Below are 13,110 nucleotides of genomic sequence, written 5' to 3'. Positions count from 1 at the left end.
AATTCTAGCAGGGGCTCCTTTGCATATTAGGCCACACACCCCTGATGTAGCCAATCCTCTAAGAGCTTGGAATTCTAGCAGGGGCTCCTTTGCATATTAGGCCACACACCCCTGATGTAGCCAATCCTCCAAGAGCTTGGAATTCTAGCAGGGGCTCCTTTGCATATTAGGCCACACACCCCTGATGTAGCCAGTCCTCCAAGAGCTTGGAATTCTAGCAGGGGCTCCTTTGCATATTAGGCCACACTCCCTGATGTAGCCAATCCTCCAAGAGCTTGGAATTCTAGCAGGGGCTCCTTTGCATATTAGGCCACACACCCCTGATGTAGCCAGTCCTCCAAGAGTTTGGAATTCTAGCAGGGGCTCCTTTGCATATTAGGCCACACCCCCTGATGTAGCCAATCCTCCAAGAGCTTGGAATTCTATCAGGGTCTCCTCTGCATATTAGGCCACACACCCCTGATGTAGCCAGTCCTCTAAGAGCTTGGAATTCTAGCAGGGGCTCCTTTGCATATTAGGCCACACTCCCTGATGTAGCCAATCCTCCATTTGTATTAGGAGCCTGAGCCAGTCCAAACTTATTTGTTAAAACCAGATGCACACGCCTTCTGGAGTTTGCTGGCCTATAGCCCTCTACAATATATTACTGAAAACAAGCTGTTCTTTAGATGACCAATTGCTCTTATACTCTTGTTAATTAATTGTTAATTTTAATTTAACTTCAAGCAAGCCATTCTTTTGACAGCAATTCAGCTCAAAGGCGCTTAAGCGTATGATTTTAAGCAGCGAGTCCTATGCATCTCCTAAATGCAAAAATCTCTTTGAGCTAAATTGCTGTCAAAAAAATGACTTGCTTGAAATTAAATTAACAATTAATATAAAGAATATAAGAGCAATTGCACAGCGACGCGACAGAGGTGACAAGAGGAAGTCCCCTGGTCACTGGGTGTAGCACGTGAAAGTACTCCGCCAAGCGGGGAGAGAGCTAGCAACAGAACCCCCGGGAGCGGGGGAGAGCTAGCAACAGAACCCCCGGAAGCGGCCCCACGGGCGCCGACCCTACCGACGACGCGAGCAGAAGGGCCAACCAGCGGGGAGTACGACCCACCCAGACTAGCGGTTCTGGAACAGCAACCAGAGCCAGGCAGCCAGCCACCGGTGGCGAGTCCCCGAGAAGATACCCCCTCCACGGTAGCAGCTCCAATGCCCCAAATAACCCCGAGGAGGTCAACGCGGGAACGCAGGGCACCGGCCTTCTTGAAGGACTATGTATCTTGAACTAGGGAGGGAGGAGTGTTGTGTCTTGCAATGTAATCCGGAAGTACTGCGACGCGGCAGAGGTGACCAGAGGAAGTTCCCTGGTCACTGGGTATAGCGCGTGAAAGTACTCCGCCAATTAAGATCTGTTGCGGGAAGTTTGACTGGCCAGGATTGGACTGGGCCAGTTGGAGGGCTGTTCCGGGTATTGTATCTAAAGCAGGACCCGGCCCGCGTTTCGCTCTTTTGTGATGTACCAGCTAATAAAGTATGTTGCCTTCAACACGTCTCATCATCGAGTACATTACAACACTTGAACACATGAAGTTGCCTTATACTGAATCAGACCCGTGGTCTATCAAGGTCAATATTGTCTATTCAGACTTGCAGTGACTGTCCAGGGTCTCAGGCAGAGGTCTTTCATATCACCTACTGCCTGGTCCTTCTAATTGGAGATGCTGGGGATTGAACCTGGGACCTTCTGCATGCCAAGCAGATGCTCTACCATTGAGCCAGAGCCCTTCTCCATTAGTCTCCAGGGTCTCAGGCTGAGGTCTTTCCCATCACCTACTGCCTGGTCCTTTTGACTGGAGATGCCAGGGATTGAACCTGGGACCTTCTGCATGCCAAACAGGTGTTTTACCACTGAGCCACAACTTCGTAGATCATACAAAGAGGAACGAATCATGTATGTGAAGGCAGGACCCCAGGATGAAGACATTTGCTTACATGCCAGCCTTGAAACCGGCCCATCCACAGAATCAATTGGCATATAGGGATGTCTGCAGCAAAATAGAATGGATACCAATGAAAGAATACAGTAGATGGGGACACATTGATATTTGGAATGGAATTTTGTCATCAGAATGCTGCTAGTATTAATGTTGCTGCTGCTTTTGCTGCATCATACAGTATGTGAGACGGGTTCTATTAATTGCACCGCACGGGATGACCCTACTCCAATTCCTTATGAATTTTATCAGCCAGGAGACCATGTCATTGGTGGAATTGTCTTTCAGGTCTTCTATGTGAGTGACCCACCCTCCTTCAGAGAACAACCCACCCAGTCATTGATAGAACCTGCGTAAGGAAATGCTTTTGTGCTTTCTGTGACATGTTAAGATTATAACCACTAAGAGGAGTTTGTTGAGCAGCAGTGCACTGTTTATTTATCAGTAGATTTATTTTCACTGTGGAAAATAGTGTCAGACCTTGTTTCATTGAAGTTATACATTTGCTTGCTGAATATATTACTTGCTGCTTACTAACCAGAATGTTTAATAAAGTCCTTTGCTACTAACCCTGACACCATGTACAGTAACAAGGGGGGGGGGGAGAGGATGAATGTCTCCTGGGTATCAAAGGCCCACGAGGTCTTTGAAGTGCAGAGTGCGCAGCTAGCTTCCCAGGCGCCTCCTGAGCAGAGCAAGGACATCACCAGGAGGAGGATGTAACCAACAACTGTGAGAGATAAGCGGGCGTGTGAAAGTGTTACTTGCAGGGTCAGTCTGTAGTTTTATTATGGTAGGCTCCTAGGTGACAATCTGGGTTCCTGATATTGGATGATTGTAATTGCCGGGGGTGGGGGGATGTGGACTCAAATCTACCTCATGTAGCAATGAACAAGAGTTATGAGTTAGGTTAGCATCATGTAACAGTCTTCTAACCTTATGTTTCTGTAGAACAAAAAGCTAATTAAGGCACAATTAAAGTTAGAAAAAGCCCAGGGTGGTTGAACAGTATACATGCACTTTGTGTTGTTGTTTTCTATACCCTATAACTCTCTTTGCAGTTCAATAACCAAGAACTATCAGCATGTCTTGGCTTTGGTATTTGCTGTAAATGAGATTAATGGGGATCCTCAACTTTTACCAAACAACACACTGGGCTTCCAAATCCTCAACAGCTACTATGTTGCAAGGATGACCTACAAGGCCATCTTGTCCCTTCTTTCCACCCAAGAGAGATTTGTCCCCAACTTCAAGTGTGTTACCCAGAAAAATCTAATAGCTGTCATTGGAGGATTTTTGTCCAGAACATCTGTCAGTATGGCCACCATTTTATCCATCTACAAGGCTCCACAGGTATGCTACACATATGGAAAATACCACTATGGCATATATTTAATAATTCTTTGAAATTTGAAATATATTAAAAATACTTACATATTTTCTTTCAGCTTGCTTATGGGTCATTTTCAAAAGTGCATGAAGAGAAAACACTCTTCCATTTCTTGTACCAGATGGTCCCAAGTGAAACCCACCAGTACTGGGGGATTGTCCGATTACTGCTCTATTTTACATGGACTTGGGTTGGGCTTCTGACTGTGGATGATGACTATGGGGACAAGTTTTTGCAGACAATACTACCAATCCTAGCCAAGAATAGCATTTGCTTTGCATTCATGTTAAAATTACCAAAACCGGCTTACGTGGAAGAGTTTGTAAATTTGCTTTTAATGCAGTGGGAATGGTACCCAGTTCTCATGGATGGGAAAGCCAATGTATGTTGTGTATATGGAGAACCTTCAGTCATGACCATATTGAGAATACTATTGTTTCAGGCCCCCATGTTTTCTTTACCCCCACTAGGAAAAGTGTGGATTATTACATCCCACTGGGACTTCGAATCAGTCTCTCTTCAAAGGATCTGGAATATAGACTCTTTCCACGGTGCCCTCTCAATTACAATTCACTCCAATCAGCCACCAGGATTCCAAAAATTCCTTCAGGTCATAAGACCTTCCTGGACAAAAGGAGATGGCTTTATCCAGAACTTCTGGGAACAAGCCTTCAGCTGTTCACTGAAAACGTTTACTACTCAGGTGGAATATAAAAAAGTCTGCACTGGGGATGAGAAGCTGGAGAGCCTTCCCAGGGTGTTGTTTGAGATGAGCATGACTGGCTACAGCTACAATGTCTACAATGCTGTCTATGCAGCAGCTCATGCTTTGCATGAAATGTACATGTCCAAATCCAAACTCAGGATTCCGGATTTCCAGAATGGAAAGCCATGGCAGGCAGTATTACTTCAAAGACCCAATTGTACAGACTAGCTCAGAAAGCCTGAGCTTGTCATCACTTGATAGCTAGATATGGTCATGGTCAGTATTTGGATGTGAGAAGACCAAGGAAGAACAGGGTTGGGGCCAGAAGAAGGTAATGGCAAACCACTTCTGGTCATCTCTTGCATCAAAAACCTCATGACTTGATTGCTGCTGCTGCTACTACTACTACTACTACTAATAATAATAATAATAGTAAGTCGGTTTGTAGAAAAATAAGTGTTGGCGCTTATTAATATAACTCATTGGCATATGCTCCCCCCCCAATCAAAAGCAACCCATTGTAAGAAAGGAGAGTCCCAGGCGAGTGAGGCCTGCTTGAGCTAGCTAGAGATCCACGTGTGGGTCAAAAGACCAGCAAGCCACCCACTGCCCAAAATCACATAAGAAGTGGAGAAAGGGTGGGGCGGGCTTCTCCAGGGGTTAGTGAGGGCTGCTGGGGGTGTGGCAAAGCTCCTGGTGGCTGGCTGGCTGCCCGCTCTCCTAATCCAGGGATTGTTATGCAGCTATACCTACTATTCAATGGACAAGGTAGGTGGGGAGGAGGAGGGGGAAACCTCAGAAAGGTTCAGGAGCTGTGCTCCTGTGAGCTCCTGCTGAATCTGAGGCCTGATAATAATAAATATTCAGAGATGAATACAACTCTGAACTGTAAATCTGTTTAGTTACATTCTCCAGAATCATGGTCATTCAGTTTTCAAATGCATTAGCTTTAGTGACATAAGAAATGAATGATGCTTTAAAAAAAAAAAAAACTTACTGTTTATTTACATCATCTTAGTCCACCTTTCTCATGGAGATGCAAGGCAATTTGTAAAATCTGATAGAGATTGATTTCAATCTAAGCTGAGCTACAGGTTCAAGCCCCAATGGTAAAAGATTTTAAAACTTTTCTCCCCGTATCCCCCCCCCCCTTTTAACTTAGTTCCATCGTTTTCTCAAGATCATCTCATTCAACAATAGTGCTGGAGACATCGTGAGGTTTGATGAAAATGGGGAATTACTATCAGGTTTTGATGTCACAAACTGGGTAGCCTTGCCAAATGGCTCATTTGTTAAAAGAAAAGTGGGGCGACTGTCTCTTCAGGCTCCTTCAGGTGAAGAGTTAGCCCTTCATGATGATCAAATTACATGGCATAGAAGTTTTAACCAGGTGAGATGTACGTGGAGATGCTTTCTTCCCACAACATAAACCCTTTCTTGGTTTCCAAGGAAGCAGATGAACATTTTGACAACTAACTTTTTGTCGTCACCTGCGCTTTCCTACTGTACTGATGAATTCCTTTTTTTTAATGCTCCTTACACATATAAAGCTAGATTTGATTGCCTTTTATGTAGTAAGAATCCCAAGATTACTTATCAGGCAGCTAGATTTTGTGTATTGATAGGTCATGGAAAGTGTATTTTAACTTGGTTTCAATTTTAACTTTTTATTTTGTATACTTATGTGTATATATATATATATATAATGGTCTAGTGACCATAATAATAAGTAGCTATCACTCCTTCCTTGATTTTTTCCCACAGTAAATATTTACTTTATTGATAATTTCAACAGCATACATAAAATGCGATATATATATTGTTACAATTGTTTTGTTAGTACAAGCATACAATCCAGTTTTCAGTAAGCTATAACTTCGGCTAAAAGTTGTATTGCTTAAGTAATATTGACAAGAAGACAGTCAAAAATAAATTAGCTTACTATAGTAGTTATTTTTTTGGAATAATACCATTTTCTGAGAAATACAAGAATAAGGGGTACCAAACTGCTACAACATGTCTTTCATATTGGTTGTAAGTGATATCATATGAATTATATGCAATCTTACACAGAATAAATGTGTCCCAGTCTCTTTGATGCCAAATTTCTAGTTTAGGAAGAGATTTATGTACTCCTTCCCTGATATTTTCACTTGATGGTTTATGACTTGGGCATATAAGGCACAAACTATTTTAAAGGATTTTAAACCCATTTAAATGGAACTTTAATCCTTCTAAATTGTCACAGCATCTTCTTATTCCCCATTCTGATTGCTAGAAGTCAAAGAGGCCCATATTTCTTTTCTGAAACACTTTTGTCACTCATTTAAATATTTCCATATTCTGCTGATGACTGAAGCAGAATATTTTGTTTCAGTTCACTTAAGTTATGTCATGGGCATCCTCGATAAATGAATCACAGGTTCAACTTTTCTTCCCAATAATTAAGGAGAAAGGTATTAACTGCTTGACCACACAACTACGAGTTGAACTCTTTGTGTTATCATGCCATGTTGCCCTCTTCTTGTAGACCAGCCATGATTAAAAAAAAAAAAATCAAGATTCATCTCCCTGTCTGTGCATGGACAGGTTCTTCCACTTTCTGTGTGCAACAACCACTGCTATCCTGGCTCCAGCAGGAAAAGGAAGGAGGGAGAGAAATTTTGCTGCTATGATTGTGCTCCATGTCCAGAAGGAAGTTTCTCTGATGAGAAGGGTATGTGATGTGTTCAGAAACAGTCTGGACTCATAGGCAGAAAGAAAATCTGCCCAGATTTGCTTTTTTTGACACGTGATCGCTGATAACAGATGGACAGTTTGGGAGGCAACCCAAATTGAGCCAGCTCAGATAGAGGCATCCTGAAGCATCCACACACTTCCCCACAAGCTGTCCCCATCCCATCCATGGGGCGACATGGGTGTGATCAGATGACTGTCACGCGCCATCCCAGTTGCTCGGTTTGGGGTTTCCTCTCGGAAATTTTTAGTGGTCATGTACATGTGCATGTATTCACACATGCACACATATGCACATGTGCAAATGCACTCTGAGAAGTTATTTGTAAAAAAACAAACAAACCTGGAAGCAGCTTGGGGTGGCTTGGAGGGTTCACAATCTGCCTCGCTTGTGCTCTGCCATGGCCAGACTCTGAAGAGGCAACTGACATGTAGCTCAAACATTTGCAGCCACTTTGACAGTGCTAGCTTTCTGAGCCACTCTGAGGATGCTGGAGGATGGGTGAGTACAGGATGGGGGGTGGCAGATGTTAGCGTTTGGAAAGGTTTTTTGTGTCGGCTTCTGAGGCATCTCTGAGTCACCCCAAATAACCCATGTTTTATCTGCCGATGTGTATGTCAGCAGATGCTATTCTTCTTGGCTTTGTCTTCTTAAGGCTGCAGATTAGTTTGTTGTTAAATACAGACCAAATGGCCCATACAAAATAGAATATCCATGATATTCCATTAATATTCATTTTTAACAGAACTAGTACAAAGGTAAATAAATGACCAAAGAGCCCCGTGGCGCAGAGTGGTAAACCTGCAGTACTGCAGTCGGAGCCCTCTGCTCACAACCTGAGTTCACTTCCAGCAGAAGCTGGGTTCAGGTAGCCGGCTCGAGGTTGACTCAGCCTTCTGAAGCCGGTCAGATGAGAACCCAGCTTGCTGGGGGGAAAGTGTAGATGAATGGGGAAGGCAATGGCAAACCACCCCGTAAAAAGTCTACTGTGAAAACATTATGAAAGCAACATCACCCCAGAGTAGGAAATGACTGGTGCTTGCACAGGGGACTACCTTGACCTTTTTAAATAAATGATCACCTCCCTCTCCCCCCCCCATCCTTTCCTTCCTTATCTCCCTCCTTCTAGACATGGATACTTGTATAAAGTGCCCAGAAGATCTCTATCCCAGCAAAGACCGAAACCAATGCCTTCCCAAAAGTGTCACTTTCCTTTCTTATGAAGAACCATTAGGAATCATCCTAGCTACAATGGCTATATCTTTCTCCCTGATAACAGCTTTGGTGCTTGGAACCTTTGTGATGAATCAGAATACTCCCATTGTTAAAGCCAACAACAGAAGACTCACCTACTTTCTCCTCATCTCACTCTTTCTGTGCTTCCTTTGCTCGTTGCTCTTCATTGGACAGCCGGGACAGGTGACCTGCCTTTTCAGGCAAAGTACATTTGGCATCATCTTCTGTGTGGCCCTCGCTAGTGTTTTGGCCAAAACTATTACTGTAGTTTTGGCATTCATGGTGAGCATGCCAGGCTCTGGGATGAGGAAATGGGTGGGGAAAAGACTGGCAAATTCTATAGTCTTTTCCTGCTCCTTTATTCAGGTAGGTATATGTGCCCTTTGGTTAAGCACCTCTCCTCCATTCTCAGATATGGACATGCACTCATTTTCTGAGAAAATCATACTGGAATGCAATGAGGGTTCTGTTCTCATGTTTTACTGTGTCCTGGGCTACATGGGTTTCCTGGCAATTGTTTGCTTCATTGTGGCTTTCATGGCCAGGAAGTTGCCTGACAGTTTCAACGAAACTAAATTAATCACTTTCAGCATGTTGGTCTTCTGCAGTGTTTGGGTGTCCTTTGTTCCAACATACTTAAGCACCAAAGGGAAATCCATGGTGATTGTGGAGATCTTCTCCATCTTATCCTCCAGTTCTGGTTTACTGGTTTGCATCTTTTGCCCTAAATGCTATATCCTTTTGTTGAGGCCTGAGATGAATAATCGGGACCAAATGACAAGGAGAAATAAATAAATATCACAATTAGGTACTCCATTGCCCAATTTGTTAAATGTGTTACTTTTAAAGGCTATTTCAAGGATAATGTCAAAAAGTTGACTATATCTGGGGAAAATCGAGTTTATGCATGAAGTGGATATACATTAAGCTATTGCTTCCTAATTATGGTTGGTGGGATTGACTTGGGTTTCTACAATCAAACACCAGATTGTTGTGGGATGTAATAGGTATCTGGGTGGACTTGGACTGGTGACAGCTGAGCCCCAATGGGCAAGAGAAAAAGACAAAATTGCTCTAAGTTCTATTTTATGGCTTTATAACCAAAGTAACAAAGAAAAGGGAAAAAAGACAAGAAAGACCTCCTTTGAGCTGGAGGTTGAGACTCTCTAAGGGCACATCAACTTATTAGATCCAATTCCTTAACATCAACAATATTTTTCACCCTTTTGCACTTAATGGCAGCAAAGGTAGATGTCAGAGAGACACACCTATAAATGTAACACTAAACAGACCCTTTCCCTTAATGACAACAGGGGTCCTTGGGTTATTTTTTTTTTTTTAATTTTAAAGGATTTTTATTGAGAGAGAAAAAAAAGTTTGCACACAAAGAATAAAAACAAATAACACACACAAAAAAAGTAAAAATAAAACAAACACAAGTACCACCAACACTATCAAAAATACAAACACAAAACATTCAAGAACACATCAATGCACAATACATTGAAAAACACAGAGCATTCATACCACTTCAATGCGCAGTACATTCAAAACACAATAAACACAATAACACAATAATAAATCTAACAACTATACAACTACCCACTCAAACACACTAAGAGATGGAGAGGATTTAAAAGACAAAGAAAAAATATTGTTACTCCATGCCAAAACCTTTACTTTTAACCCATTTTTATATAGGGTCCCATTCCTCCTGACATTTTTGAACATTACCATCTCTTAATCTTGTGGACATTAGATCAGATTCTGCGGCATCCAACAGCTTGTTAATAAATTCATCTCTATTAGGGATTCTGTCAATCTTCCAATACTTGGCATAAAGTATTCTGGCGATAGTAAGTATGTACAGTAACAGTTTCAGTTTTATCTTAGGAAAGTTTTGTCTACAAATGTTCAGGAGATACAACTCTGGCACATGATTAATATGTATTTTCAAGATTTTTTGAATCCATATATTAACTTGGGTCCAGTATTTTCTGGCATCTTTACATTGCCACCAAATGTGAAACAACGACCCTTTAGCTTCTCGGCACTTCCAACATTTGTCTGAATATGTGGGATAGATTTTCGCCAGTCTGTCTGGTGTAAGGTACCATCTATATACCAATTTATATACATTTTCTTTGAGATCTGCTGGTTTTATTAATTTTAAGTTCTGTTTCCATAGTTTTTCCCATTCATCTAGGGCTATATTGTATCCAAAGTCCTTCAGCCAATGGATCCATGCTTCTTTTACAACTTCGTCTTGCATCTTAACTTGGAGTAACCAATCATACACCTTAGAGATTATCTTCTTTTTAGTCTCTAGAATAAGATCTAATTCAATTGGCTTATTCGAAAAACCCTTTTCCTTATCCTTCTGAAATCTTGATTTCAGTTGACACTGTAGCCACCAGTTTAGCTGTGGGCATTCAGTTTAATACAGAGAAGACGTGTTGGAATGCAGGCTTGAGGAACATAAAGAGATAAGAACTTGGACGGGATGTTTTGCAGCCTAGTTTGATTTATGTCTCAAAGAAACTTGCTGTTGTTTTTATTGTACGCATGTGTGAGCTACTGTCTCTGGGCAGAATGCACAGGGTAATTAATTGGCTGGTACAGGTGGCATGTTATGAAGTCATGAAAGATATAAAAGGCAGCCCTCGATATTGGGAGGAGTTCTTCTTCTTTTGTAGCGTCTTTGGTCTTTTGTCTTTTGTAAGGCTCTTTGGAGGAACTAAGAATGTGCCAAGAAGATAATAAAGAGTTTTTGAGTTTTGAAGAAGCTTCTGACTGATTTGCGCAGCACTAGATAACTTTTTCCAGGCGCCTCCTTGTGTGCATGTGTGTGTTTTTCTTTTGGTGTAAATCTCTCTCTTATCACCAGTGCATAGGCTGGACCTACGCACTCGGTCCCAGCTTCTGCATTACGACATTTTGGTGCCCCTCAGGGAGGCTCAGAAGAGATAGCATGACAAGATAACCTGATTTATTGATCATCACTCACCTCGCGCCCGGCGAGGGCCAACGACGTCGAACTTCACCTGGCCAAGGTCCCAACGGGGTGAGTTGGCTTGTCAAGTTAGACCACACACACACTATAGTGAAGATGAGGTCTACGTTACGTGCTGCTCAGGCTAATTTAGTGCTTGAAAATCACTCCACTCCGCTTCAAAGACATTTTATTCATCCGGACAAGGATCCCTACAGTGGGAGTGATTTGTCAAGTAAAGAGCACACAGACCCTGAAAAAATGGGTTGTTCCTTATCAGCTGGCCAAGCCAGCCTCAGAAAATATTTACACTGTCTTCTTTCCAAAGAAGGACTTGTTGTTAGAAAATCTGAAGTTTCTGATTTGGTGAAAACTATAACAGAAATTTGTCTGTGGGTTCCTGAGAGTAAAACTTTAACAATACAAGACTGGCACAAAATAGGATATGCTTTTCAGGATCATCCAAAAATCACAGCCAAAGTTCTGTGCACCTGGGCCAAAGTGAAAGCTTGTTTAGAAGGGCTTAAGCCTACCAACATTCTATTTAATCAGCAGACAAAGGCTGAAACAATGCTTTCTGGTTTTTTACCTCAAATTTTGCCCCCATTGCCTTCAGGGTCATTTGCCACAACCCCTGGGAATGACCAAACTTACCATCTACCCCCTAAATCACCGGATGGCTCAGAATCGAATGAGCAGCTACTCAACAGCATTGCTCTTGTTCCAAAAATGCAGAGGCCAGCACAATTAACTACAGATCTCCAAGCTGCTGTGCTGGAGGAGGGGGATGAAAATATCAGAGGAAGCCCAAATACAGAACATCAAGGCCAAAGTGAAGTTGTTTTCCCAGAAGGCTCATGTGAGGGAGGACAGCTAGCTGTTTGTGGCAGATTTGATACATTCCAGAACACAAGCCAAGGTGCCATAGAACTCTATGCTGAATCTGTTAATGGACTTATGAGGGCAGTTGAGCTTCAGATTGACAGTGCCAGAGCCAGAAAACTTTTGCTTAAACAGTTGGCTTTTGAAAATGCTAATGAGGATTGCGAGGCAGCTTTGACACCTATCTACAGCAATCCCACCACTGATATTCAATCTATGCTCAAAGTGTGCCACAATGTGGGGTTTTGCCTCCTGTTGGCTGCAGTTTTAACTGCTCAAGGATCATTAAATCCAGCAGTGTCATTACATGCCCTGCCTATACACTGGAAATATGGATGACATTCTGCTGGCTGAAAGTGGACATTAAGTCATCATGTGGATTTTTTTTAGTAACAAGTGTTTCAAGAATATGGCCTTATGATTGCACCAGAAAAGATTCAACGTCAAAGTCCTTATATGTATTTAAGGCACAAGTTTTCCACAGCTTCATTAATTCCAGTTTTTCTACAAGTACAGCTTTTAAAGACATTGACATTTATACAATTACAAAGTACATTGGGAAACATTAATTAGTTCACAACCATGGAACTGTCACGTTTATTTTTAGCACTTGCTGGACATTCATCTCCTGCAGAAAAGATTGAAGTCTACCTTTGAAGAAATTGCTGTCGTGGAATGGATTCATCTATCACATACTTTTTCAAAGAACTTGTTCTCAAAGATTATAGCAATCTCTGACTTGTTTTTTAAATCCAGAAGTAATCTAATCCAGTTAACAGGAAAAGATATTAATGTTGTTTATTTTCCCTTTTCACAGGTTGTTGCAGACTATTCCAGAGTTCCAAATAGCTTTTGAGGGTTTTTTGGGAACAATCCTTTGTAACACCCCCCCAAGATAAATGTTTGTTGTTGTTTTTCCAAATGCCTTAAAACTAATAGCTTGTTTTTTCCATACCATTTGCAAGATGTGTTAACTCTTTTTACAGATGGATCTCCAGGGTGTGGGAAGTGAACTTTATTGATTCACAGTCATCAGCCCAGTGGTCAAAATTGGCTGCTGTAATTTTAGCATTTCAGTTGTTTGGAAATGATGATTTTACTCTTGTAGTAGATACTTAATATGTGTTCTGATTAATGATGCATTTACTTTTGTTTTATTTGGTTCCATCTATTGACAAA

The 13,110-nt window shown here is 41.8% G+C and overlaps 1 protein-coding gene across 1 annotated transcript; it reads left to right on the top strand.

The window, feature by feature from the left end:
• Positions 1–2,597: 2,597 nt before the first annotated feature.
• LOC132583111 (vomeronasal type-2 receptor 26-like) lies at positions 2,598–11,027 on the top strand. Its single transcript, XM_060254780.1, has 7 exons — positions 2,598–2,707; positions 3,050–3,341; positions 3,437–4,279; positions 6,674–6,800; positions 7,951–8,820; positions 9,437–9,496; positions 10,945–11,027. The coding sequence occupies exons 1-7, from the start codon at positions 2,598–2,600 to the stop codon at positions 11,025–11,027; spliced, it is 2,385 nt and encodes a 794-aa protein (XP_060110763.1).
• Positions 11,028–13,110: the final 2,083 nt, after the last annotated feature.

This window comes from Heteronotia binoei, chromosome 15, assembly GCF_032191835.1.
Source record: "Heteronotia binoei isolate CCM8104 ecotype False Entrance Well chromosome 15, APGP_CSIRO_Hbin_v1, whole genome shotgun sequence".
Taxonomy (NCBI): domain Eukaryota; kingdom Metazoa; phylum Chordata; class Lepidosauria; order Squamata; family Gekkonidae; genus Heteronotia; species Heteronotia binoei.
The sequence above is the reverse complement of the archived record's forward strand: the minus strand, read 5'-3'. Positions and strand labels throughout refer to the sequence as shown.

What these genes read in the sequence shown, in the direction of transcription:
- LOC132583111 (XM_060254780.1), top strand. Translation starts at nt 2,598, where the DNA reads ATGAATGTCTCCTGGGTATCAAAGGCCCACGAGGTCTTTGAAGTGCAG. An exon ending in CCATCTACAAGGCTCCACAG is followed by an intron (nt 3,342 to 3,436) that starts GTATGCTACACA and finishes ATTTTCTTTCAG; the next exon opens with CTTGCTTATGGGTCATTTTC. An exon ending in GTTGAGGCCTGAGATGAATA is followed by an intron (nt 8,821 to 9,436) that starts ATCGGGACCAAA and finishes AAAAAAAAGTTT; the next exon opens with GCACACAAAGAATAAAAACA.